The sequence below is a fragment of the Chroicocephalus ridibundus genome, chromosome 2 (genome assembly GCF_963924245.1).
Source record: "Chroicocephalus ridibundus chromosome 2, bChrRid1.1, whole genome shotgun sequence".
Taxonomy (NCBI): domain Eukaryota; kingdom Metazoa; phylum Chordata; class Aves; order Charadriiformes; family Laridae; genus Chroicocephalus; species Chroicocephalus ridibundus.
In genome coordinates this window covers 81,021,645-81,048,583 of record NC_086285.1, presented here as the reverse complement: position 1 = coordinate 81,048,583, position 26,939 = coordinate 81,021,645, and the positions used below count along the sequence as shown (strand labels likewise).

General features: G+C 41.1%; 2 protein-coding genes across 8 annotated transcripts in view; one reads left to right on the top strand and one right to left on the bottom strand.

The window, feature by feature from the left end:
* DROSHA (drosha ribonuclease III) overlaps nucleotides 1-4,451 on the bottom strand; it is a 74,551-nt gene extending 70,100 nt beyond the window's left edge. Inside the window, exons 1-2 of one of the 3 annotated variants that reach the window (XM_063326089.1) lie at nucleotides 4,383-4,451; nucleotides 850-1,707 (exon numbers count right to left, since the gene is read on the bottom strand). In XM_063326089.1, coding sequence (XP_063182159.1) covers nucleotides 850-1,700 — 851 coding nt within the window. In that variant the 5' untranslated portion in view covers nucleotides 1,701-1,707; nucleotides 4,383-4,451. Of the gene's footprint in view, nucleotides 1-849; nucleotides 1,769-4,382 lie in introns of those variants that run through there. The other 2 variants (XM_063326088.1, XM_063326090.1) reach the window with 2 other exon arrangements.
* Nucleotides 4,452-4,472: 21 nt separating this feature from the next.
* Nucleotides 4,473-26,460, top strand: C2H5orf22 (chromosome 2 C5orf22 homolog). 5 transcript variants are annotated; one of them, XR_010069960.1, is made up of 10 exons: nucleotides 4,473-4,634; nucleotides 6,891-7,036; nucleotides 8,215-8,364; nucleotides 10,620-11,076; nucleotides 12,405-12,467; nucleotides 14,638-14,759; nucleotides 15,662-15,728; nucleotides 16,324-16,463; nucleotides 22,047-22,155; nucleotides 25,326-26,460. XR_010069960.1 is itself a non-coding variant. In XM_063326085.1 (10 exons), exons 1-9 carry the CDS (start codon nucleotides 4,536-4,538, stop codon nucleotides 22,069-22,071), a joined length of 1,269 nt encoding a protein of 422 aa, XP_063182155.1. In that variant the 5' UTR covers nucleotides 4,473-4,535; the 3' UTR covers nucleotides 25,326-26,460. The 5 variants fall into 5 exon arrangements, 4 of the variants coding, with proteins under 4 accessions (XP_063182155.1, XP_063182154.1, XP_063182156.1 ...); XM_063326085.1 differs by having other exon boundaries at nucleotides 22,047-22,071; XM_063326084.1 differs by lacking the exons at nucleotides 22,047-22,155; nucleotides 25,326-26,460 and adding an exon at nucleotides 17,816-18,267.
* The last annotated feature ends 479 nt before the right edge of the window (nucleotides 26,461-26,939 follow it).

Here is a 26,939-nt window from a genome sequence, read left to right as displayed (position 1 = left end):
TGTCTATGAAACACAGAGACAGAAACTTCATGATACATCCCAAAATAAGCTGTCCACACTCATCCACCTGAATCATAAGATGTCAATGTAGCTTACAATTTGCCTATTTCTTTTAACTGGTATATGCTAATTTTCACCTCAGTCCTCTCTTGAGACGACAGGCTGGCTTGCCAAGGTCTTCATCCTGAACAGAATCACACAGGCAGGTCTACGCACTCACTGGGAGGTCCTGTGAAGCCTGCACACACCTGCACTGGTCTCTCACGAGGATGAGGACAGCGTAGGACGAAGAACACCGCGCAACATGCTTTTCACTAAAACACCTCACTGCAAGGATTAGATATGTGCAGCTATCAGACTGTAAACCCCCTCCAAGTGCTGGTTCTTTACAAACACAGGGCTTACTCCAAGAAAGACCAATTTCAAGCAACACCTGGAACCCTAAATCTTGAAATTTGAAGTGCTGGGACTTAAACGTTTGTAAGGCTCAACTCTGAACGCAGCCTTTTGCATAAAGTTGCGCCAACTCTACTTTCATGCCACATGTTCTACGGTAAACACCCATGAGAGTAGAGCACTACTCAGCAATCCACTCAGTTTTCAAACAAGACCTTCTTTGCTTCCAGCTGTCTCCATGGACAAGGGCAACAAATCTGCCAAGCTTGCAAAGGTGAGGCAGGAGCAGTGTACCTGAAAGGTGTCAAAACAGTAGCTCCTTCCAGCAGACCTGAGTACCAACTACCTCCCAAGCTACAGGGAAAAACACAGGTGAGGGAAGAACATTGACGCAAATACTATGGGACAATAATTGCAGCTTTCCCCCTGCAAGTGGAAGATACCTCACATTACCTGCTACGCTCGTAACTTCTGTGATGAGGCGATAGCCTTCCTCTGTCGTAATCTGTCCGGTGCCGACTGCTTTCCTGCCTCCTCCTATCCGGACTCCGGCCTCGATCCCGACGATCCCCATGGGTAGTGGACCGATGCCTGTCACCGTGGATGTGCCCGTGTTCACGATGTCGGTGCTCGTCGTAGTGCTTGCTCCTCTCTGGAGACCGTCGATCATTTTGTGACTTTTCTCCCTGATACTGACCCGTGTGCCGAAAATGGCTGCTGCCGCCACCGCTGTTGGTAGCGCTGCTCTGAAAGGAGCCAGAGTTGTGCTGATAGCTATTGAAGTTAGGTGGTGGGAACGACTGCTGTGAGTAGCCCGCGGAGTACACAGGCTGGTAGTTGACTTGCTGTGGTATGACTGGTGGCGGGGGAGGATGAGGTACTGCAGGAGGAGGCATCATGTAAGGGAAGGTGCTTTGCCCAGCAGGAGTTCCTGGCACGGGAGCATTGCTAGGATTTGGCACGGGTGGAGGTGCAGGAGGGAAGCATGGAGGGACAGGGAAGCTCTGCCTCATCTGGTGGTTTGGAAATGGTGGCCTCATGGGACACTGGCTGATGGGATTTTGCGTGGAAGGTGGCACTGGAGGAGGATAGGGCACAAAGTCTGGCCTGGGGGGCATGTAACCAGTGGTCGGAGGGTTTGAATAGGTTGTTGGAGGGGCAGTTTGCTGGTCATACTGGTATTGTACAGAGGGCTGTTGTGGGTGAAGCTGACGTAGGTTCTGAGGGCGGTAGGTCTGTGTTGAAGTTCTTGCTCCTGGTCCCCCCTGACCACGGGGACATCCTCGCCCGGAATGGAAAGACATGGCTCACCTTCAATGAGGAAAATAAAAGTCCAGTGTCACACAATTTTTGTAGGATGTCCTTGATGGATCTGCAGGAAGTATTTCCAAAGCACCGAAATTAGAGATTCTGCACTTTCCTTTAACAGAAGGAGTGAAGGATGTCCGCTGTCTTTCACGCAGAGCTTTGTGCTCCTTGTACCTCTAGTATACATCATTTATGCCCCTTTGATTCCTTTAAGCCTCTAATCCACAAAAGCACTCTACTCTCTTTAAGCCAGAACCCAAACTGGACCACACTCCTTGACTTTGGGCAATATTAATTTCAACAAATGATTGATACGACGACTGGCCAAGGATTCAAGTACCTCTACTAGTATTCACTAGACACTTTGATATAAAGTTTTCAGATACCCCACACCAAAGAAACCACTCATTTTAACAACCGCAATGGTCATCCAAAGTCCCATAACAAGGTGTCCTTTCTAGAACATGATTCTAGACTTCAGGCAGAATGAATTTAGTAACGCCTTATTGCAAGTTACCTAGTCCAATAAATCATGTAAATCCTAAATGACATAGCAGCAATTTACATTCAAAATTGTGACCCCAATTTAGTAAAGGGCTGAATTCAATAGATATTTCGAAGTATTTTAAGTAAGGTAGGTAAATTTTTGTGAAATGCGAATCTGACAGGCTACAGTAAAAAAAAAAATATAAAATATTATGTAGATTGTGCTGTTACTCCAATTTCATTGAAATAAATGGTTCTCAAAAAATCCCTCTGCTGTCTGCTTGGCCCTGTTACTTTTCCAGCAATTGGCACTGCTGCAAAGTAGGTTTAAGTCTTGCTCAAAACTACACATGTATTTAATTCATTGTATTAATGTTCATAAATGAAAACAACTATGCTTCATTAAAGTTAAAATTCATTCTTTAATTACAGTGTTAAGTTTCAAAAACTGGGAAAAGAAAGGAAATAACTTTTAAAATAAAATTTAAAAAATCATTCATGGTGTCTTGGCTGGAATGGAGGGAGAGAAAAAAAAATTGTTTAAGCAGTTGCAGAACTCAAATCCTGTTTTCCATAAGGGGGAGGGAGAGAAAAAAAGGAGAGACACACTCATAATCAGAAAGATCACCAGATAAAGAAAACAAAATCTCCCTTTTACTGAGGCTTTGCTGATGCTGACGTAGATGCACAGAATATTCTCCCACGTGCTACCATGCAACATGTCCAACCCGGACTGGCTCAGAGCACCACTTTCAGGTGCATTCTGGTGCCACTGCTGCAAAAGATGTAGCTTACTGAGAGAGAGCAGACAACTTCTGGTGAATAGAAGTGAGAAAGGAAAAGAAATGAAGAGGAGGAAGAACCAAGAGAACCTTAAGTCTCTCCTTACACATGCAGGGCTTAGTGGAAGCCACTGGAATTGGTGGCAGTGGCGTTCATTCCCTCTCCAGAGAAACTGGACTAAGGCCAAAGTGAGAATCCTGCATTTCTAGGAGGTAGCAGCCATGACGGTTAAAGCCATTTGTTCCTTCCAGTCAGCCCGTACCTCCTCAGTACCCTCCAACCTTGTAAAGGCTCTCAAAAAGAAACAAAGAGTGTGTGTCGGGGGGGAAGTCCATTTCTATTATTTTGCCTGGCAAAAGCGCAACCTTTTATCATCATTAATTCTAAGCGATTAGATGCTTAATCGATTTTGCTTTAGTTCTCCGGTCACGACCTTACACAGCTCAGGCTTGTAAGAAAAAACCGTTCTATACTTTGCTGACGTTTACATACGCTGAGCTATATGCTTATCACCTTAAAGAAATTAAAGCAGAGATCACTATACCACACTGCCTTGCCTTAAAGCACTTTTTTTTTTTAACATGTTATAGGATTCAAACAAAAGGTCTTGCTTATTAACTCTCTCTAAATAGAGTTCTTCCCCAACACCAGAGAACTGCTCTGGTTTTATCACCTTAATTTCATTGCTTCAAAATGCACAGAATCACAGTTGCAAAGAAACATAAAAAAAGATACATGAAATTATTTCAAACACCCAAATTATTTTAAAGCTCCCTCTACTGCAAACTTTGGTGACATTCAATTTTCATTTAAATTTAAGTAAGCTCAAAAACACTGTAAGAGGCAAACTCTCCTTTTCCTGTCACTTAAAAAAAAGCAGCTTATTGTGCTGGTGGCCACCACACACAAAAGTAACACCAGTTCCTTTAACAAACACCGAAAAAACAACCTTTCTCTCCCTGCAGCCACACAGCTGAGAGGAACAGGGCACCGAGACCAGGCCACATCCAACCACCGCCTCCCAACGGTCTGCAACGGCCTCCAACGGCCACCGCAGGCTCGGCGGAGACAAACCCGGCGACGAGACCGACACCCGGCGGGGCAGGCTCTGCCCGGGCCGGCTCCGCCACGCCACTTTCCCGCCGCACGGCCCCGCTCCCCTCACGGAGCGGCCTCCCCAGCCGCAGGCCGCTCGGCTGCCGCGGGAGGCGCTGCCGGCAGGGGCCGCCTGGGCCCCGCCAGCCTGACCCCCACCGGCGCCGTCGCACCCCCCCCACCCCTGGACCTGCCCCCGCCGCGGCTACAGACTCCCCACGGGGACCCGCGGCACTGTAACGGAGCAGCCCAAGGGAAGTCCCTATCCTCCCCGCAACACCCCCCAGACAGGCAGCCGGGTCCGCCGAGCCCACCTGGCGCCCCGCCGCCGAGGCCGGCCCGGCCCGTAGCGCCCGGCTCCGGAAGCGGAAAGTGGTGGGAGGGCGCTGCGGGCGGAAGCGCCGCCCGCCGGGAGAGAGGGAGGGAAGAAGGCCGGGCTCTGCTTCATTCTGCCTGGCTGCCGCGGCATGAACAGCCCGGCGGCTGGCAGCGGTGATCGGCCCCGCGGGGGCTGCCTGCGGGCCTACCCGGCGCTGCCGGTGTGGGTGGTGGAGGACCACCAGGACGTGAGTACCCAGCGGGCCGGACAGTGGAGCGGGGAGTCCCTAGGGTCGTGCATGGGGAGTAGCTTCGTTTGTTTGTTTCTTTTCTTTCACCACGGGGCGGAGGCTTAGTCCGGGAGGCGGAAGCGAAAGGAGGTGCCCGGTGGATGCGCTGTGCGGTCGCCGGCGGTCTCCTGGGAGGATGCGCCTTCCCGCCGTGTAACCGGGGTGTCTCCCTCCGGCGGGGAACGGTCCCCGCGCCTGCGGCCCCTTTCCCTAAGGAAGCATAAGTGAAGTTCAGTGCTCAGGTGACCTCACTTTCCTTCCTGATTCAAGTTAATTAATGCCATGATCCCATTTTGGCACCTTTTTAACCAATTATTGCTGTCTTTTTTTTCTTTTTTTTTTTTTCTTCTTTGTGTTGTAGTTGCTGTAGTTAAAAGGAAATAATACCTACATTACATAGCTCTTAGAATTAGCTAGGTATCAGAAAAGTGCTTGGAAACTCAACCCTACACAGTGTGTGATGTGTGGACAGCAAATTGGTAAATATAATCACATCCCAACAAGCAGAATGACTGCCGCTTCATGAGAAATGTTAAATATGGAAATTTACTTTTTTTAGTTAAGTAATTAAACAAGGGGGCGAAGAAGGAGTTGCTTTTGAACTGCTTTTTCAGGTCTCTCGTATTGTTTGTCTATAGTAACGTAAGCCGAGACCTTAGTCTGAAGTAAGCAGATTCTTCACCCAGCAGTGCAGAAGCCTGCTGATTTCAGTGAGGATTGCTGGGGGCATGAAGATCTTGTGGAGATAAAAATGAAAAATATTAATGCTATTAGTGTCTTGCAAACAGAAAATTTTAGTGTAATAAAGCTGACTGAAGAAAATAATGTTCTGAACTTCTAAGTAAATAGTTTAACACAGGTCATTTTTGCTAGGACTCACTGAAATATATTATGCTATGATAGCTGGCTTTTCATGGTAACCAAGGACTAAGCGTGTCACTGTGACAGGAATACTGAGATAATGACTATTAATGATTCATCTTTTGTTTTACCTTCTATACTTCTGTTCTCAATTAACAAAGTCTATTCATACTCAGTATATACGCTGTGTTTTCAGTTAATGTGTGTATGTGCGTTGGTCTGTCTTGCATAAAGCAAGTGTAAGAACTTCATAGAAACTTATATGGTCCTTTATTGACACTGATGTTCCTCTAGGGCAAGATGTCACTAGGTGCATCATTAATAATACCAGCTAGTGTAAAGGAAACTTTGTTCTTAATTCCAAAGCAGGAGAACTTGGCAAGGTTAGAGATTCTAGTCGCTCATGTCTTCCTCCATCTTCTCCTAGTCTCACAATTTGTAGTTACACTTACCTGAGGTGAAATTTTAACTTTAGTTGCAAAGATTGTAGGTTGTTACGTAGGCCAGATTACTTCCTTTTTTCAAACAAGTAAAAGTTATGGATCAAGGAACCCTTTTTGTTTTTAACCTTGTTTTATCAGCTGTTACAGTAGTATACATATAACTGCATATTTAGTGGGTAAACTGAGGAATTTATTACTAGACAGATGAAATACAGTCCAAATTTCAGCTGTCAGTCATGTTTTGTGTAGTACACAGGATTTGTCATCAGTTTTATGCCAAAAAATTGTCTCAGATTCTGTTGTAATCTGGAAATCATGTGTAATTTTTGTTGCCCAGTCCTTTTACAGTCTTCACATTCCCTGTATAATAGGGCTGTGATTCACAACCCTTGCTGGATTTGTTCTGGCAGCTAAGGCAGTTACTGGCCCATAACTGTGGGAGGGACTCCATCTACTACAGTTCAGTGTAAGAGGTATCATGAATCAGCTGTCAGTTTTCTCATTTTACTACCCTACATTATTGCACTTCAGTGGTTGGCTACACTATAAATTGCTGAGTTGTCTCATCTCAGGTAGGTTTTTCCTACCTTTGAGTGAAGACCTTCAGCAGGGAATAAGGTTGGGCAGTTGAGAAAGGTAGTCTCTTTATTGCAGCCACTAAATCATGTAGGTATTAGGAATTAAGCCCTTTCTTCAAGGGGGATAGGTTAAAAGATCAGCTACAGTTTAAATGATGGTGGGGTCAGTTTTCACACTCTGTCAGTTAACTTACAAAACACAAGTAACGAGATGGTTTTATCTCCACAGCACCCATGCATGGTAAGGAAGCTTTAGTGGTTTTGCTGTTAAAGCTGTTGCATTTTTCAGCTCACTGGTTACAATGGAAATATTTTCATTTCCGTTGTTTTAGGTGCTGCCTTTCATCTATCGTGCCATTGGTTCAAAGCACCTTCCTGCCAGTAACATCAGCTTTGTTCATCTTGATTCCCATCCAGACCTTCTTATTCCTGTGAATATGCCTGCCGACACTGTATTTGACAAAGAAGCTCTTTTTAGGTAAGGCTTGGGTACTGCATCAGAATACTTTTAAGTCTAGTTCCTGCTGCCTTTGATTTATAGTGAATATTGATATGACTGTATAAGACATATGAACAAAAGAGATGTAAGTCAGCCTCAAGTTGTATCTGCTGTCTTTTCACTTTTACTGAAAACTTTTTTTTTGACGATGTTTTTTGAATGTGGGCAAATATTTAAGTGTCTTGTCAAGCTATTTAAGACTTAGAAATTTACTTTGTTTAGTTGTTCAATAGTATATTTTGTTATTAGGCCAATTAGTAGTTCCTCTGAGTAACAGGACAACACCCTGAGTGGGTGCTTTATGTCTGAAGAGCTGTGGTTTTAAAACAGCTCTCCTCATACTGAAAAATTGACTCTGAAATTTAAATAACTTCTCCTGTGTCGACGTGGTTGAATATGTGAAGCTGAACAAGATTTTCCTGTTAAGACCGATATTTTGCCCAACTACTTAGGTCAGTAACAAGCCACAGAGTGATCTTTGCTATTGTCTTTCTTTTCCTGTTTTAAAATAAGTGTTGATTTCTTCAGTGTTATGGTGATTTACAGCAATGACATGATGATGTAATTGGTATGTAAGTAATTGTATCATGCTACTCATGGTCAATATTTTATTTTCTTTGTTGGATGAATAAGAAGTTTTGTGGGCAGTAGCATACACGTAAAAAAAAGGAGCATTGATAATCAGGAAAGTTGCTATTCTGTAGGTGCTGATTGACTCCCTTTAATTATTGAGATTATATTTAAAATCTACTTAGAGCAGTTTATAGCAAAATACTCCCTTGAGGTATGTTTGAAGACATTTATAACAGTGTTGATGATGCTCCTTGTACTTTCCTCTGTGTGATGCATCAAGAGAAAAAGGACAAAAAATCCTTGTAGTTTATAATCAACGTGCCATACTAAGAGTGAAGCTGATCACACTCTATAATCCTAACTTTTAAAATTCTAGCGTAGACACTTTTGGTCTGGTCTGTTTTAGGAATAAAGATTTCCCTCTTCTTGTTTCTTTGATGATGTGAACCTTACGCGGAGAACTAATTTCAGATGATTTGCATGGGGGTTTTCAAGATGTAGAAGTTGTTTGTTGTGTCCTTGACTATGTTTTACTTACAGGGAAAGTGACAGTATTATCTCCAGTCTTTCTCCATTCATTACAGTGAATTAAGTATTGAGAACTGGATTATGCCTGCTGTTTATGCTGGCCATATTTCTCAAGTAGTGTGGCTTCACCCACCCTGGGCTCAGCAGATCTCGGAAGGAAAACACCACTTTTTAGTTGGGAAAGACCTATCAACAACTACAATCAGGTAAATTGTCTGCTGTCATATGCTACAAATATGAAAGCTATCTTTATAGCTTTTCATGGGCGGGGTTTTTTTTGTATTCTTGGATAAAGATGAAAATTTAATTTGTTTGTGAGTTCCTCGGTGACTATTTGAGTGAGTACAGTTAAAATTGTGCCTTGAATTCTTTTTTTAATAGGTAATTCTAGCTATTCACGTTTAATTTCAGCTACCCAAGTTTTAAATAGGTTCTCTTCATTAAAGTCAAAATCTCAGAAAGCAGTAATTTTTAACAGAGGATTTGGGTAACAGAGGACAGCAATTAGATCCTCCTCAGTCCTCCCTTATCAGGACAAAACAAACCCAGTTCCCTCAGTTTCCCATCATGTGCTCCAACCCTCTAATCACCTTCTTCTGTTTCTTGTCATCTCTCTCATCCTGGAGGCCCAGACTTGGGTGGAGTATGTCAAATGTGACCTCACTGGTGCTGAATAAGAGGAGAAATCTCTTCCCTTCCCTTGATGATTCTTTTTTCTTGTGCGTGGTTTTTTTTTGTTTTGTTTTTTAACTTAATCTACTAGTTAAGTACTGAAACAGGTACACAAGCAGACAGAGAATTCTCCATTATTGATAAAGTAAAAACTCAACTGGATGAGGCCTTAGATAGCCTGCCTCATCTAGTTTGGAAGTTAGTTCTTCGTCAGTCAGATGATTGACAAGAGACTTCCAGATGTCCCTTCCAATCTTAATCATTCTGTGATTTGATTTCCTATGACAGCCCCTCATAATTGTGCAAGATGCAGTCAATGACAATTTCACATTCACCATTTTCCCTGTATTGTGATTTTGTACAGCTCGAATGGACGTTTCCAAATCAAGTCTCTTGCCAGCATATCGGAATAAATCTTTTGAAGCAAGTCTAACAGAAGACAGCATAGCTCTATTTTACCACCTAAGAACACAGAAACTCTACAGTTATGAATCTGAGGCCTAAAGTAAACCTAAATAATAAGACAAAAGCTAATGCTTTCAGTTACAGTTAACCATGAGAACTAGCACACGTACAGAAATACTTCATGATGGCTGAATAGCTCTCCCACAGATCCTGTTTGCTTTAGCAACCTTGAAAACAACATTTCAAGATGCCTTTTGAAAACGGTCAAGTATCTTTTCTTCAGGTTCTAGGCTTACAAAAATCATGAAGGAAGAAAGGGAAAGAGTCCTCAGAAATACGAACTTCCTAGATGTTTTCTTGACAACAGGTGGCTGGATAGGCAATAGATACTAAGCAAAAGGCAGTACCATAAGCTCACGTTGAACCGTGGAGAATTTCTGAGAAGAGGCCCTGTGAATGCCCCATCAACAAGATGAAGCTGTGATCCAAGCTTTCACCTTAGCAGGCTTAGGATAATCCAGCCACAAGATATGAGGGAACTAAGCTTCACGTTTTTGCTGCTCATGAAATTATTTGTCTTTGTGGTTGATTGATGATGTACTCTGTAATCAAATAAGGCCTGAACACAAGTGAGCAGAAGTTCACAATTCTTCTTAAGCTTGTTTTTTAATCTGAATTTATGGTGCTGAAGGTTTAATGTACTGAAACATGGCTAGAAAATAATATTCTTTAAATTTTCACTGTAAGCAGAGTTTTTAGCATTGGTTTTTGTTTGTTTGTTTGCTTTTAATTAAGTGGATTCCATTGATATGTAGCTATTCATCATCAAACTACCTGGTCTCTCCCACTTAGAACAGGGAATCTATATCGGTGGTAAAGAAGAGTTAAATGCTACCTATTAATTCATAGTATTTTACTTTTACTAAATCAATATCCATGGGTTTCAGAGCAATTCACAAACACGGCTAACAGAATTTTCCTTAAAAAATAGGCAATCCAAGACAAAATATCCAGAGCTTTGCAGTCTTATATGCCATAATATTGACAATATCTTATTAAATTCTGAATGTTGTCTTTAGAATGCAATTCAATGACAAATTAATCTTAGTAGCACATAATGTAGAATTTTTTTCTTATCCATTAAAAACCTTGCAGGGCTACCATAAAAAATGTAGGGTGAATTTTAATGATTCAGCAATAAAGTACAAAAAACTTAAATTTAAAAACCTGCAGATTAAAATAGATAATTTTGTGTACACAGTTTTATTGCTTTTGTTACCCATCAATCATCCAATCATTCATCTTAGAATCCCTTAAGTGTTCATGCTTTTTCCTAAGCTCTTTGCAAAGATGTATATTAACTGTGAGTTATTGTCAATTGTAGGGTTACAGGTACAGATCATTACTTTTTAAGTGATGGTCTTTATGTCCCTGCTGATCAGCTGGAAAACCAGAAGCCTTTAAATTTACACGTCATTCTCATTAACCCTACTGAAGCATCAAACAGCCAGGAAGAAAATGGCGAAGTAGCATCTGCTAAGAGACCGAAGCTAAACACAGATGACACAGCCAGCACTGCTTCTGCCTCTTCATCAGTGGCTCCTGGTGACCTTGATCACAGCACCCCAAGTCTGAAGAAGAAGGAAGTACAAAATGCAAGGGCCCCAAACAAGGCAGAAATGTTTTCAGAGTGCTCAGCTTCAAGCTCTTTCAGTGAATGCCCAATAAGGGAAGTTGTTAAAGATGTCTGCCAAGTGCTGCAGAAAGGGGATGCCTATGTTTTAGACATTGACTTAGATTTTTTTTCAGTTAAAAATCCGTTCAAAGAAATGTACACACAGGTAAGCATGACAATGGAGAGGCCTCATACCATTCTGTCCTGATTTCAGCTCAATGGTGTATGGCTCACTTCTGCTTGTGCTTAGGACGTAAAAGCTAAGCTTGGGTTTCCAAAGGTAATGTTCCAAATACCCAGAGCAAGATTCATCAGGGAGGGGTGGCAGATTGTATCATTTTTTTATCCCTGAAGAGTGGTAACTTCTCCTGATGAGAGGCTGTTGCTCTCATTTCCTTTGTCTGGACTGCTGAGTATAAGAGTGAGCAAGCATTCTTATATGGCAAGACCCCCAACATCTGACATCTTTGAGTTTCACCTAGACTACTGCTTCCTTGTTCACCGTAAAGAAGTTCATATACTGTCCCTGACCTGCATTAGCTTCTGCTGTTCAGTATTTAGCATCACAGTATCTTCAGACAGTGTGCTGTGTCAGTTGTTCTGAATCACAGAGAGAAGCGAACAACAAAGGGAAAGCACAGTGGGGGTCTTGCCATATAAGAATAAAATTCAATACCTTTCTTAGGTAAAATACATTCTGAATAAAATAATGGAGAAGTTTCAGGGGTTGGGGTTTTTTTTGGTTGGTTGGTTTTTCTGGGGGTTGGTGGTGTAGGGTTTTTTATTTTTTTTCATTGTGCTTTTTTTTTGGTTTTATGCGATGGTAGCTTCTCAGCTTTGGAAGCGGACTTGTGCAGAGCACACAGCGTACCTTTTTTGATATAACGACTTCATTTGCAGTTAACATTTCTTAACTAGGTTTCCTCTATTGTAAATTGCGATAGTTCCATCCAAAAATTTTCACAAGTTAACACCTGAAATGTAAGAATACAAGGAAAAGCTAAAAAGCAAATGAGAGTATTATCAAGGAGTAGGGCTGGCAAGCCTCTGGTAATAGTTTACTTGTGAACTTGGCCAACCAGCCTGAAGCCTTTACCCATCCAGTTTTCGTTTACAGTCATACTCTCCTATTGCTTTTGTCTGCCTAAATCTGCTATCCCAGTTTTACTCAGCATCTCATTGTTTAGCAAAATGTGTATTTCATTTCAGAGTCTCTTAACTAATAGACTGTAAATATTTAGCTTTTAAAGCTGTGTTCTTGAGGTCAGGCTTGAAGTTAAGCAATTGCAAAATGTTTGGCTGAGGCCAAACTCAAGTACTTTCTCAAGCCTCACAGCCTCTTCCTCACCTGCATTTATAGAAAGTTGTCTGCAGTACTAGAGTAGATGAATGGTCTAAGTGATCAAAATCTTTTTTTGAAGAAGGAGAGCTTTGACGATTTTATTTCACGTTTGAAGAGCCTAATTTTTTGCCTCTTTCTTTTCCTTTTCAAAGACAGAGTATGAGCTTTTGCAAGAGTTGTACAATTTCAAGAAGCCTCATAAAAATGCAACAGAGGTATGGTGTTTCCTTGTGGGATGCATGAGGGAATGATTCTTTTGATTTACCCAATGAAAATGAGTTACGACGAGGAAGGAACCTATGAAAGGTGCTTAATGAAGTGGTCTCCAATTAAGCCATGCAGCATGCTGAATGCTAATCAGCAGCATCTTAGGAGTTCTTTCTTATTAAATGTTTTGGTTAAACGTGTGAACCGCATAAATATTTAGCGTGAATGTGAAAATTAATTTCTGTAAACAAGTGGTAATTGACAAGGAAGAATTTAAAACATAGTAAGTCATCTGCAATCCTGTTCTTTTCGTGACTCAACAGGGCTTTGGTTTGGGGTTTTTTTGTTGTTTATTTGGGGGTTTTTATGTTGGGTTTTTTTGTTTTTCTTCCCTCCAGGCTCTCCCCTTCCTTGCTGTAGTTGCTCTTCCTTGATAGTCAGAGCTCAATGTCTAGCTGGTATTTCACCTATTTATTTAGATGTGGAAAAGCCAGTATTATACCACTGTAATGTACTTTTCATTGTGTGCATTGTGTGCTTCTGAATTATGGAAATGTAAGCCTGCTGTAGCTGCCAAAATAATCATTCAGCCCTGAGCCCAAACCATGGAGACAGCCATGCTAATGGTCATTACACCAAGTAATTTCTAAACAAGATCTTGTCTTTGCTTTTGTAATCTCATTTGAACACCAATACACAAAGATTCAACACATACAGTTATCACAGATTACTGAATCCTAATTAATATGTGTGTGTAAAGAAATGGAGGTATGTGGAAGATTGTCAAATTGATTTTAAAGTTTCTTAGTCAATCAGCAATGAAAACAGTTACCTATTTAAAAAGTAGTTAAATGTGAAAGGGGTAAACACTTCTGACTTAAGTTCCCAATGTGATTTCAGGGCATAAGTTATTCACGAAAGCCAACAAGTTTATAGGAGGCAACTGAAATGGTTAGCAGACAGGGAGTAATGGATAAGTATAGAACTGAACAAGGCAAGATGCATGGATGAGTTTATAGTGAGACAGTCAATTTAAAGGACTTGAAGATAGAAAACTAGTGAACTTTGTGGTTTTTCAAAGTTTCAGAAAGTATCCTAGGTGTCTTGTCTCTTAAAATCTGTTTTCGTAGTTCCAGAGTACGTTAGGTGTACATTTCTGTCATACTAGAAGGTAATAGCGTGTTTGAGGTTTTTTTGTTTGATTTTGGGGTTTTTTTTAAGTAGTTTAGAGGGGGATGGGACGTGTCTTTAAGGTTAGTTACCGATGCTGCTTGGAAAAGTATCTTATACCCCAGGATAGGATCATAAAGCTGTACTCTATGAATGGTTGATACCCTCAGCTCCTCTTAAAAATTAGCCCAAAGTTGATATCATTGGCCACAAGAAGCAGCATCTGTTATATGATACAGCCAGGAGAATCCTAAGAGGGAATTGTTATGTTCTTAATTGTTACCCATCTATTACAATGTGCCTTTTCATAATTTTCCTTCACATGCCACTGCACTGAGCGTTTTTAATACCAAATATGCCAAGCATTGCTTTTCATTTTACATGTTATGTGGATCTCTTTCTGACAACGTTCGCATGCACAACTATATTCATGTACATAGCGTCACTCGAAGAAGACTGACTCTTCAAGTGTTCTAAACTTTTTAAGAAAGGGCATAAGCCTTTGCAGGATCAGAGTAATAACTGACAAATTAATTCCATGTTTTTTCAGGCACAGAGAGTTGAAACAACTTTAAAGCATCAAAGAGCCCATTTTGTTTTGTTTTTCTGAAAATGCATTTGATTTAATAATATTTTTTTAAAACTTATAAAATTAAATTCTCTTTTCACACTCATCTGAGCATTGCAGTGCTATAGAAATAAATCCAACAATAAGTCATACACAGTTTCTTTGCTCTCCCTGGTGTATTCTACCAGCATGTAGATGTGGCTTTTCCCATTTGTTGTAAGAAAGACAGTGCAAAGAGAGGTGGTTTATTCTGAAGGTATAACAGCTTCTGCAGGCATTCATTCTGATCCTTTTGAAAAGGTGTTCTGCAGTAATGAATCAGTTGTTTCTGATTCCCCAATTCCAGTAGATCAGTCATTTCAGAATTTAAATCGTAGTGTAAGCCATGATGTTCTTACCTCTTTTTTTCCTAACATACTTTTATATGTGCTTATTTAAAGGAGGGTTTGCTGGATTGTGTTGAAAACCGTGTTCATCAGCTAGAAGATCTGGAAGCAGCATTTGCAGATTTGTGTGACAGTGATGATGAAGAGACCCTACAGAAGTGGGCTTCGTGTCCTGGGTAGGAGATTTGTAAATGGCTTAAAATGCAAACAGTAGTTTGGGAACTGATTAGCCCAGCACTTTGTTAACAGAAAAGGAGAGAAGCTGGACAGGATCTATGCAAAGCTACCATTTTTTCTTTAATTCTGGAGAAGAAAGAGTCAGACAAAACAAAAGAAAAGGCAGTCTGCTGTCTTCAGTGCCATGGTAAGCCTTCCAAGATCAGCCTTGTACAGCTTCATGCAAATTGTGTTGCCTGTGGAGGAAGGCAGATTTGGTGACTAACAATTTAGGTATCTGTGTGAAGCAGAGCTCTCAAAAAAAGCAACAGACTATGGAGGATATGGAGAAGGATTTCTTCGGTGGTCCCAAAGGCTCTGCTTGCTGTGGAAAAATGGAAGTGAATGAAAGGCTGTACCTGAGTGACAGTGTCCACAAAACATCTCGGCAGCATCCACTATGCTTTTAAACTAAATGTTTTCTGCTGAAAAGAAATAGCAAAAGTCCGAGCTTTCCCTTGATGGGAAAATCACTCATTTTCCCCATCAAATGCAGCAGTTACTGCCAGACCTCTGTAACAATGACCACAGGTATTTCCTATGAAGTTCATACAACTTAGAGCTACAACAGCTTCTCTCCAGGTCTGCCCTAAAAGAAGTGCAAAGATGTCTTGCCAGAGGCAGGTGTGAGTATAGGGTCTTGCTAAGAAAGACCTGGTGAAACAGTACAATAGTACTGATAATTTCCATTTTTCTCAGGTGTGAGATGGCACAGAGGGACAAATTTCATTTTCGAATCCTAGGCCATGATAACTTCTACATTCTTCTTTTTTTCCCCTCTCTCATTTGTTTTTTTTGTTGGTGGTGGTTTTTTGTTTGTTTTTTTACCACTTAAGGTAAATATATGTGTTTCCAACTGCAGAATGAAGCCACTTGTTCAACTAGTTCACAGTTTGAAAACCAGGATGGAAAGCCCAGACTACGAAATGGTAGGTGACTGGGTAAAAGAGCAGGAGGTAGACGGATTTCAAAAGCATAGCTTCAGCTATGCGTGGGAAAAGATCATGCTTCATTTTAGACTTGCATCTTTATTCAGGACTTTGTGAGATTTTGGTAATTTTCCCATGTCTTATTGCTTAGGCCAGCTTTTCTTTTTAAAGCTTCTAAAATTCTACTTGTCTATATTTAGGCAACATTAATGTGATCTTTCAGGACTGTGATGTCTCAGGCTGCTTCCTGTGAAGGAAGGTTTCATTTCACCAGGGTCTGCTGATATGCTTTATAGAACTTAAATCAAGGTACCTATTTGTATAAGATCAGACTTATCATCTTCAAGGGCTATAGCATACTCTGAATTCATAGGAGAGGTACAGTACACTGGAGATAATGAAATGATCCATACAACCTTCCAGAATTTTATTCTTTTTGCTTAAAGAACAAGTTGGGGAAAAACAACTCTTACTGCCTGAAGAGGTGTAAGTTACCTACTGGGCTAGAGATAGTATCTTAAGAGACTTTTCACACAGATAAGCTATATCAATGATTCATCAACAGAACTTAAATCTCTGTTTAATTTACATGTAGGTCCATCAGGCTGGTCTGACCTGTGATTATGTGGAGCTTCCCCACCATGTTAGCACTGAAGAGGAAATCGAAGGCCTCATACAATCCATTAAAGTGTTACTAAAAGATATGCCTAAGCCCACACTTGTGACAGTTGCTCGGTAAGACTATGTAGATAACTTTACTTTAAAACACTTGGACTGTGCTTACAAAGCTAAATGATTCTATTGATGTAGCACTGGTTGGCACATCTTAAGTTCTGTCTTAAAGTGGAAGACTTACAGCGTAGTGAAAATTGACATTTGAAAATGTTGCTCACAAGGCAGTGACAGTGTCTAAGGGAAGGTTCTGCACTGATCTCTGGTTTTACTGGGCTTTAGAGTAGCTAGCACAGATTTCAAAAGCAATGAAAACATTATGACTCAATGAGCTTTAGCACAGGCTATACAAAGCACGTGATGAGGCCTTGTGTGTGTTGAGATTGGTAGCTTTCACTGGGTTTCCTACACCTTCGCTACTTTTATTACTTCTGCTAGTTAGAGCAAAGCTAGCTTGGACAAACCTTCCGTAATCTATTGTTTTAGGGTTTTACCACAGATAGGATTTCTGTTTTCAGTGGAACTCCTGATGGAAGGGGTTTTCATTTAATAGGCTTAAAGGGATTGATATTCTAGAAAGCTCTAGTAAAGCTTTGTATGGGGTAAAAGTTACGCTTCCAAGAGTGTAAGGGTCTTCTTTGGGAGAATAGGATGGAGTTTGAGGCCAGCGACCTGGGTGAACCAGGGATCTGTCGTGAGAAAACTTAATATGAACACCACAGTGTAACTGTTGACAAATTGATGTAATTTAATCACTTCAGAAATACTAAGTGTGCCCTTAAAGGGCAGGCAATAATAGCAGAAACTGACATGAAATTGTTTTTGTCAACAAGAAAATATGGCTAATGCATACAATAAAAGAAAGCTGTATTTCCTGTGCCAGCTGCAGGGTTATCAGCCACTGTTACTGAGAAAATACAGAATCATTTTCATAGATCTTGACAGATGTAAAATCCAAGAAGGTTCAGCTCTGCTTTTTCACTAGTATCTTTTTGCAGTTCATTAATAGATACTGTAAATAATGTCATATCCCAGGGATTGTGAAGATTTCTTTTTCAAGTTTTCCTACCTATTTCACCAGTGGCACTTGAATTTTTCTTCAGTCTTAACTTTCCACCAGTCCTTTTGCTTGAACTTTGACTGCCAACATGTTTTGTGTCAGAGTCAGGAAGAGAGTAGAATTGGAAGGATGAATAGGTCACATGCCTAATCTGCTCCAGACTTTCTGTTCTTCAGGCAAACTGTTACTGTTGAAAGTAGTGAGGAGAAGCACAGCGCAATGCTTTGAAGGGATACTGGGAGGCAGAACTCATCACGGTTTGAAAGTAGCTTCAGCCTAGACACAGAGCATTGCAAGAATACATATTGCAGTGATATCTGTACTCTCTCATGCTTTTTTCAATTCCTTGTTACAGATCAAGTTTGGATGACTATTGCCCTTCAGAGCAGGTTGACATCATTCAAGAGAAGGTTCTCAATTTACTAGGTTCGGTGTATGGCACTCTGGATGTGCACTTAGATTACTCAAGCACTGCATCTTCTTTGTGACTGTTCTTCTTGTATTGCCCTCTAATGCAGTGGATTAATTTAAATTGCATATTTGCTATGTTTGCAAGGGGAAAAATACTGTTATTTCAGCAGGTGGCACTAGAACCCAAGCTGACCAAGAGCTAGTTTGGAGTTGCATTGCTTTCTCCAAGTCTGCTGCATCTGAACTGTCACCTGTTTGGCTTTGTTCAGATTAGTTCTGTGATTATTATTTTTACTGTCTTGCGTGTTAAAATTGGTGCAAAAGAAACTGTTTTGTCCATAAAATTATTTTTTTACCTGATTTCTTTAAGTATCTGTAAAAAAAAAATAAATTATATATACAAATTCTTAAAATAAATGCATTTCTCTTATGTAATTAAACTTTTTTTTTTTGTTGGAGCTTGGTGAGTAGCAGACATGTTCCTGAGTTGCATTGTACTTTTTAAAAAAATTATCTCAATAATGCCATTAAGACATTAGGTTTACGTGGTGATCTTTCTTAACTGCTGTGCTCAGCTGACCAGGCATCCCTCTGTCATTTCTCTAGAGTAGCTTATGGCTTCTCCCCCATCCACAGAATATCATTTATATTTATAATCTATTGTGTTAACTTTGTCTTATTTTGCCCTAGAGTATTTCATTGGTGACTCAGATAATATCTCTAATGTACAGACACTGGCTTGGTATTTTCATTTTAGATATTTTTGAGGATAAAAAATACGCGTGCATGTGCATGCTTGTATCTGTTGAATCCTGTAAGGAGTTGAATTGATGTTTTCTTCAGAAAGAAAGATTTAACTTCACTGAAGTCAGCAGCAAAACCTCCAGGACTGGGTTTCCTCTCATTTCAGTATTGCTGTTTGGAAAATAACAGGTTTAGAACCATTTAATTTAGAAAGAAATCTGGTTCTAGAGAAAACTGCCACTTCCAGAGGGGAAAAAAAAAACCAAACAACAAAACAAACAAACAGGCTGTTTTTATTGGTCTGTAATACATCCCCTCCTTCAGCCAGTGTCAGGGCCCTGGGGTAATGACAGCCCTTGCTGACCTGGCTTCTTTCCGTGCTCACTGTACTGCCCAGTGATCACTGTACTGCTGAGACCTGCTGCTGTCTCCATCCTGCCCTGCTCTCCTGGCTCCAGTCCTGTGGCTCTGCCCTGTCGGTGCGGCACGGCCTGGCCTGCTCCAGGGCCACCCTTGGCTCTCCTGGAGGGAGCAGCCACCGTTGCTGTGCCCTGACAGCTCAGGCCATCTCGGGTCCTGAGTGGCCCATTGCCAGGCGCAGCCCTGGGGGCTGCCACCATGACTGTCCCCAGGCTGGGTGCCGTGGAGCCTGGCCGTTAGGCTGCACAGTGTCAGTTCATGAAATTGGCTGCAGGAGCTGGGTGGGAAGGGTGAGCCCTTAGGGCCCGCTGTGGCTTGAGGCAGTGCCTCTATTCACAGATGGCTTTGTGAGAGCCTCGGTTGGCCGGGCAGAACTGTGCTATCACACCCCGAGCACTTCTCTCTCCGCGGCTAACGTAACTCTCACAGCACAGGAGTACCCCTGCCACCTTTCACCCAATGGGTTTGTTTGCTTACCTGTTCCAAGCCCAGCAAAGAACAGCTCTTACTTGTAAAAAAAAAAAAAAAAAAAAATATCTTTACACAGGCAGTACGTGATCTGATTCCATTTCTGTACGCAATGTGTGACTGTTTATGAAGTATTAAAGGATCTTGGATGCAAGGCTGGCCAACGTTATAGTAAATGGGATTATATCAGGCTGGCGGCCAGTCACCAGTAGGGTTCTGCAGGGCTCAATTTTAGGGCCAGTGTTCTTTAATGCTTTTATAAATGATCTGTACACAGGAATCAAATGTACATTGAGCAAGATTGCTGATGATACTAAATTAGGAGGAGCTGTGGACTCCCTCAAGGGTAGAGAGGCCTTCCAGACAGATCTGGATAGACTAGAGAGCTGGGAAATCACCAACCATATGAAATCTAACAAGAGCAAGTGGTGAATTCTTCTCCTGGGATGGAGTAATCCTGGTTATACTTACAAATTGGGGAATGAGAGGAAAGAGATCTGGGGGTTTGGGTTGACGGCAAGTTGAATATGAGTCAACAGTGTGCCCTGGCAGCCAAAAGGGCCAACCCTAGCTCGTCCAGTCTTCAGGACCACAGATTGTAATACTGTCTCTTCAGTTCACAGCTTGCTTTTCTTTCGTAGCCAAAAGGCACACACATTACTAAAAACACTTGAAAGGAGACAAAATCTATAGTTAAGGTCTGGAAGGAACTCAAGAAAGGGCAAAGCAAGCGTCTTTGAATTATTCTGTTGTAGAATTTTTAAGCAATGTAGAAACTTGAGACATTCTTAATAGCCCCCTGAGAGTTAAAAAAGCTTTCAAAATTAAGCTATTAGATATTAAAATTACTTCCTGATTGAAAAAGACCTTTAATTTCAAATTTGTTATAAAGTTACCAGAAAGAAGGGCCTTTAGCTGGTCCCCAGCCTAATGAGGGGCACTGGATCAGGCTGGTCCTTCTCAGATCTGACAGGATGAATCTGCCCTTAGGTCAAGAAGGGTTCTTCGGCAACTGGTACCTCCTGTGATGGTGTTAAAGAGTCCAGGCAGAGCACCAGATTACACTTCTGGGGCATTTCTAAGCATATTGTGCAGTTTGTAAGCCTCCCATCTACTGTCTTCAGGTCAGAAGCATGAAGGAAGAAGGCAAAATTAACAGTGTTTATACTTGCCTTTCTTGTCTGAGTTTGGATGGTAAATGAATTTGCCTGTACCAAAAAATTCTGCTTGAAATTTCTGCCATTTGTGTCCTTCCTCCTATATAGCCATTAAAAACATGAAAGTTCATTGCTGATATGTTATAAACAAATTTACAGCTAGACTTGCCTTTTCAAGGATCAGATACTTTCCTTGCTGAAGAAACAGCTTCCTGCTTGAATGGAGGGTATTCATTTCTCTCTGCAATCAGTACTGCAGTAATTTCCACTCTCAGAAGCACCTGTCAGTAAGACAAGATAATTCTTATACCCATGAAAATTACACTTCTCTAATAAAGTATGAGTGCAAAGTCCCTGAGTACCCTGAAATTCATATTAGAAAATGGTGTACAAATTCATTTTGGAGATGCTGCGATAAATTAATAGACAGGCTGCTGATCTGGAGAGAAAGGATCATTTTTTCCCAAAGAGGAGAGAGGGAAGGAAAACTCAGAGCTCACGTCCAGTCTGGAAGTAGGCATCCAGGAAGGTAAGCATCCAGAAAGAGGATAGCACCGGTGAGAAGCGGGTGCTGATGAGTTTCTGGCTGTGCGTCTGGCTGAAAAGACTTACTGTGATTCAACTGGAATGGCCTGGATTTATAAACCAGCATACACTTCTCCGACTGATGCTCTATGCCAGATTAAAGTCTGGGTCAAGCTCCAGTTCAGGTTAATAGTTGCCTGTGTTAGTGGGTTACACCTGGTCTGTTTATACCACAGTTTCTCACAAATATGTCAGAATTTAATGTTCCCTTCACTTCCTATGTGGCTATTTGTCTTTTTTGTGGGCTGCAACCAGCCACCTTCAGGTAGGGCTGATTTTTGCTGATATGATTATGCAATAGCCAGCTTGTAGGGCTTTAGAGGAAAGATTGGAAAGCAAACAAAAGCCTTATAGCATTGATGAAAAACTGTCTGGTTCATCACCTATTGAATTCAGGCTAGAGTGTGTAGAACTGAAGTCTAAGGGCTTAATTTTTTTACAACATGTGTTAGTGACTTTTAAAGAACCTTTGCTGAGCCTAGCTCAATTTGCATGTCACGAGGTAGCTGACAACTACATAGCAAATGGGTTTTACAACATATAATTTGTTTGCCAAAAGTAAGTTTTTTGCAAAAAAAGCGTTCCTATCCAAACTTTATTCTGTCAGGAACTCTGTCTTTGGGGTTTTTTTTTACCTGGCACAATGCAATATTTTCATCTTGCTTTCACTTACTGGCTACTTGTAGAAGGTCATAACGGCACTTTAGAATAATTTTTTCATTCCCACTCCACCTTTCTCTGCAAGTCCCTCCAGATGGCAAATAATTTTTTGCCTAACTCCTGCAGTTTGTTTTGCCACAGGTTGACACTTGAAGAACGCGTATAGGTGAGAAGTTCTTCCGACTCACTTTACTATGAACATCTTAATGCAAACCCTTCACCAGTCAGGACCTTTGTCTGAACAAATGCAGTGAGTACTCAAAGGAACAGTTTTCTTTATGGGGAATGTTCTCAGTGACCTAGACCCAGCTGTGTTTTTTTTCTGTTTCTTCCAAGAGGACGTCAGTGCAATGTAAGTTTTTACTTATCCCAATACCAATGGACACTCTTGCATTTAACGTTTCACATATTTCATCCAGAAGATAAAAGAAAAAAATAAGGTACGTTGTAAAGAACTTCCTCAGGATAAAGGAAAAGGTTGTAATTAAATGAACTACAAGTACCCATTACTTACTTAAGTAATACAGTTAAAGCATGTTATAACCTTGTGCTTGGAAAAATAAAATAACATTATTAGAAACAAGCTTAAGCCATTTACTCTTTTGTACAGATATGCTATTAAGGAAATTTGATCAGAATAGTGCTTTTAAACACCACCATGAAGGCACCAGGATTATAATTTACCCATTTTAAATAAGAAATACAATAACTTTTTTTTTCTTTGCAAGAAATGGAGCAGCTGCTAATTTTAAGAGAAGAGTGGATTTGATTTTAAATAGCACCTATAACAGCAGAGTGACTAACATAGGTATTCACTCCTCCATCAACCTCTGAAATTTGAGAGCCCGTGCAAACCCCAGGCAGCATACAGAACAACTCCAGAAATTAAATTCCCAGCCTTTAGTGCAGAAGAAGCACTAACAATTTAATTATTGATAAAATTAGCCATGCTCTGCTCTGTATAAAGCCCTTTAATTGGGGTTTAGAGTAGGAGGGCAATGACTGGCCACTTTTAACAGAGTCACCAACGTGTAGACTGCAATTCTCTTGAAATGACCTGGGAGATGTGCTGAGCCCCCTTGGTGCCCCAGCACATTCAGTGTCACAGGGGAAAAAGGACAACAACCCTGGGCTTATGCCAGGGCTGGGGGACACCTGGCAATCCCTCATCCTGGCTGATTCGTGCCACTGTGCACTCAGGTCCTCCCTGTCTCAGCTACCCCTCAGGCCCCTGGCAACATCGGCTACACCGGGTTTTAGAGGCATCAAGATTTGGATCTTGCCAGGAAAATTTACCTTTCTGTCAGGGTAGATTTCCAGCTTCAGAAGCAAAAAAGTCGAACTCCTTGGTGGTCTACGCCTCCCATGGAGAGGCAGAAATTAACAATGTGGGGACGGCAAGTTGTGCTCACTGGTAGAAACCCATCTAAAAGGGGAATGAAGGAAAGGAAACGCTCCTCTGCAGCTTTTTAATTTGATCTTTGCTTTGCTGTGCTTTGTAGAGGGTCTTTGCCAACTGAATGGAATAGCCCACCCCCAATTTGGTTATCACTGCAAAAACAGATTTCTGCATCTTCATCTGCTTTTGCTTTTTGAAATTTTACCGTTACTCTTTTGCACTTACTTGACCTTAATCAAGACGTTGCCAGGATGACTATAGGAGCAGAACTGAAAACATCCATAAAGTTTTTATATTAAGTAGTTCTCCAGATGTCTGTGCATCGAGATGGCTGTCTCCCTGGAAACGTTAATATTAGACCTAGTGTTTGCTCTGAGAATTTCATACCAGTTATACATGATCTTTTGAATACTCAATGATATTCTTTATTTATTGTAATTAGATAACTGACTTGGATTAATTAGCCTGGAGCAGCAGCAGTGTATTATGATGAAGTGCAATGTTGTGGGGTTTCTCTTACAATTAGAATTTAAATTACTATTGAAAATGACACTTCATTTCCATTTTTATTCTAAATCCATCATCACTGATTTTCTTCTATGTCAAGAAATGGAATAAACCTGACATTTTTCAGCACTGCAGTAAAAGATGCTTTATTCTCTTTTCTGAGACACTGACACAGGAGTCACTTAAGATGAGCCTGTTTGCAATACAAACCTTTTTTTTTTTTTCAAGTTGTAAGAGGAAAGCCTTTTAAAACTGTATTTATCCACTACTGCTTTGAAAGACAGAATAGCTAGCCTTGCTTGAATATGATTTTTATGTTTTAAAATGTAGTATTTGGTGCAGCCTTATCTATACACAGATGGAGGATTGGGTAACTCGGATAGAAAGCCACAGAGCCATCCAGAAATGGGTAATAATTTATTGGATACACAAACTTCATAACAAGTCTTCAAAAGGCAGAGATTTGGCTTCCTCTTTGACAGAGAAGTTCAGAAGCAGAAGGTAACACCTGTGCTTTCTTTCACCTTGTGTGGATACAAAAGACGAGAATGCTTTAGAAAGTTTGGCAGTTTCCTTCTGGCACAAATATCTTACATATGCTTGAGAAAATCAGAAGGAATGCAGAAGACTTTCTAAAGAGGAGGACACTATAGACCAGCTGGCTTAAACTACAGTGTCTGGATATTAGTACTGAACCAGGACAAGCAACATGAATTCTAATTTCTTAGTATGCAGCAGTAGTAAAGGAACCACCTCATCCATATTTTCATCTTTATGTGCAAGAGGACACATTTTTAAAAACATATTTCTTGAGGCTAGATCTTATTTTTATGGATGCACACATGCCCCTGTAATCACCGAAGTGAAACTGAATTTTACAATTTTCTGTTGTTTTCAAACAACAGAAAAAAAACCCAACCAGTATATGAAGATATTCCACTCCATCCTGGGCTAGACACAGCCATCAGATTTCTGTGTGAAGAAAAAGAAGTCTATTAAAACCCTGAAAAGACTGGAATCCCAGTTCATGTAGGAGCTCATCACATTTATTTAGCATTCACCTTTTGCTTTAGGAAACCGAAGGCCTCAGAAGGAGTCAAAAGTCATGCCAAGGGTGAACAAACATTTAGGGCTTTGCTAGTTTAACCATACTGCAATAGGCAATGATCCTAATGAGGCTTGCAAGTGATAGGCTCTGAATTAGCTATTATTAGTTAGAAGAGTGGTCTTAGGGTTGGAGTGAAGGATGTCCAGAAAGAAACTCTAGAGGAAGCTCAGACAGCAAGTCAAGCCTAGTTGAGTCCTTGCATTGGGGACTGCACTGGAGACAGTTCTCTATTAAAAACCTCAAAACTCACTTGCATGCTGCACTGGGATGAAACGAAGACACGTCAGCTTCGTGCAGCTTAGCATTAGATTAATCACTCGCCACTATCCTTTGTGCAGACACTTTCTATGTCATCCAAAAGTGATGTTTGCAAAAGTAAATCATCTTGTTTTGTGGTTCTATGCAGCTCAGAGCACCTAAACAGATAACCACCTTCTTGTGACTCTCCAGTTCCTGTATCCCCACGACCTGCAATTGTTTCCTGAACTGAGGAATCCTTCCTGACCGTGGAGATACTTGTTATGGTCACTAGGTGGAGCAACAAATGCATCATTTGAAAGCTACTTGAAGGACTGGAAGTAAAGTGGAAGAAACCTTGAACCTTTGCAAGTTCATTCCCTTCCTAAACTGTGATCAAGAAAAAACAATGGGATAATTCCCTCCTGGGTATTCAAGAATTTTCTATTATATTGAAAGCTCAGCACTACTTTTTACCATTTATTAGCTGATGCATCTCTAAAAAAGCTTGCAAAGAATAAAATTATTTTTGTTACCTCACAAACCAGGGGATCCCTGAAGCAGTATCTGGGCAGAGGCGCACAAGCGGGGACTCAGAGGATCACCAACTCTACTGTTTTGCTGATAGATCTCTAAAAATTCCCTTAACTCTTTCGGGGAGTAAGTACGTGTGACCTGCACTGCCCCATCCACTTGTTCCTGTTGCCCCCTGATTTGTATGAGGGGTTGTGCTTCCACCACCTCCCTGCCTTCTAAATCTGACTTAAACTTAACCTTCGAGTTTGAGGATTCACTCCAGATATTTCCATCCCGTTCCTTGGGATCCCACAAAGGTTTTGTGGTGAGAGCATGAACTTGGGAAATAAAAACCTTACTTTTTCCATACCTGTCCTTTCATTTATTAGCAATACATGCTACCAACTGCTCTACAGTACCTTGCAGCCCATGGCTTGAGTAGTAATTACTTCTTAAGCAATTGCTTTTGCATCTTACAGTCACGACTTCCTTTTCCAGCTCTCTCATTTTATGCCGTAATGCTACAACTTCATGATCAAGAGCTCTAAGACCAGTAACTAAAAACCATCCCAATCTCCTCGTTAACTTGCAAGAGGACTCCATTCCCCTTTCCATGGCAGTCCCCTCATAGCCGTTTCAATTGCCTGGGGAGTAACAACTGACCCATCATCTATTTCAGGCCAAGCTTCCAGCAGTGCCAGTGTAGCCAGGAAAGTGGTCCCAGTCCTCAACTTTTTGGCTGGCCATGGCATGGCTGTTCCTGGATCCTGGCGATTACACCAAATGTGTGAGTTACCACAGGCAGGGTGCAGGAACAACCACAAAACCACAGACGAAGTGCAAAGAGTAAATTTATTTTCATTACCTCACCAACCCGGGGATCCTTGAGCATGGACAGAGCTCAGCGGTGCCTGCGTCCCCACATCCCCACTTGTGTGCCTCTGCCTGGGTGCTGCTTCGGGGATCCCCTGGCTGGTGAGGTAACAAAAATAAATTTACTCTTTATATTTCTTCTGTGGTTTTGTGGTTGTTCCTGCACCCTGCCTGTGCTTACTCACACACATTTACTATGGTTCTGCAGAATTAAAGTAAGATCATGAATTGACTATATGTTAGCCTAGCTTTTAAGAACTCTTCATTTCAGGCACAGTTTTTGTTCATGAATGTCAAATTTATATCAACTGAAATCTATGACTAACATAGACTGTGCAATATGTTCCAGAAAATACCAGTCTTACATAATTAAAAATACATTAATTTCTATATT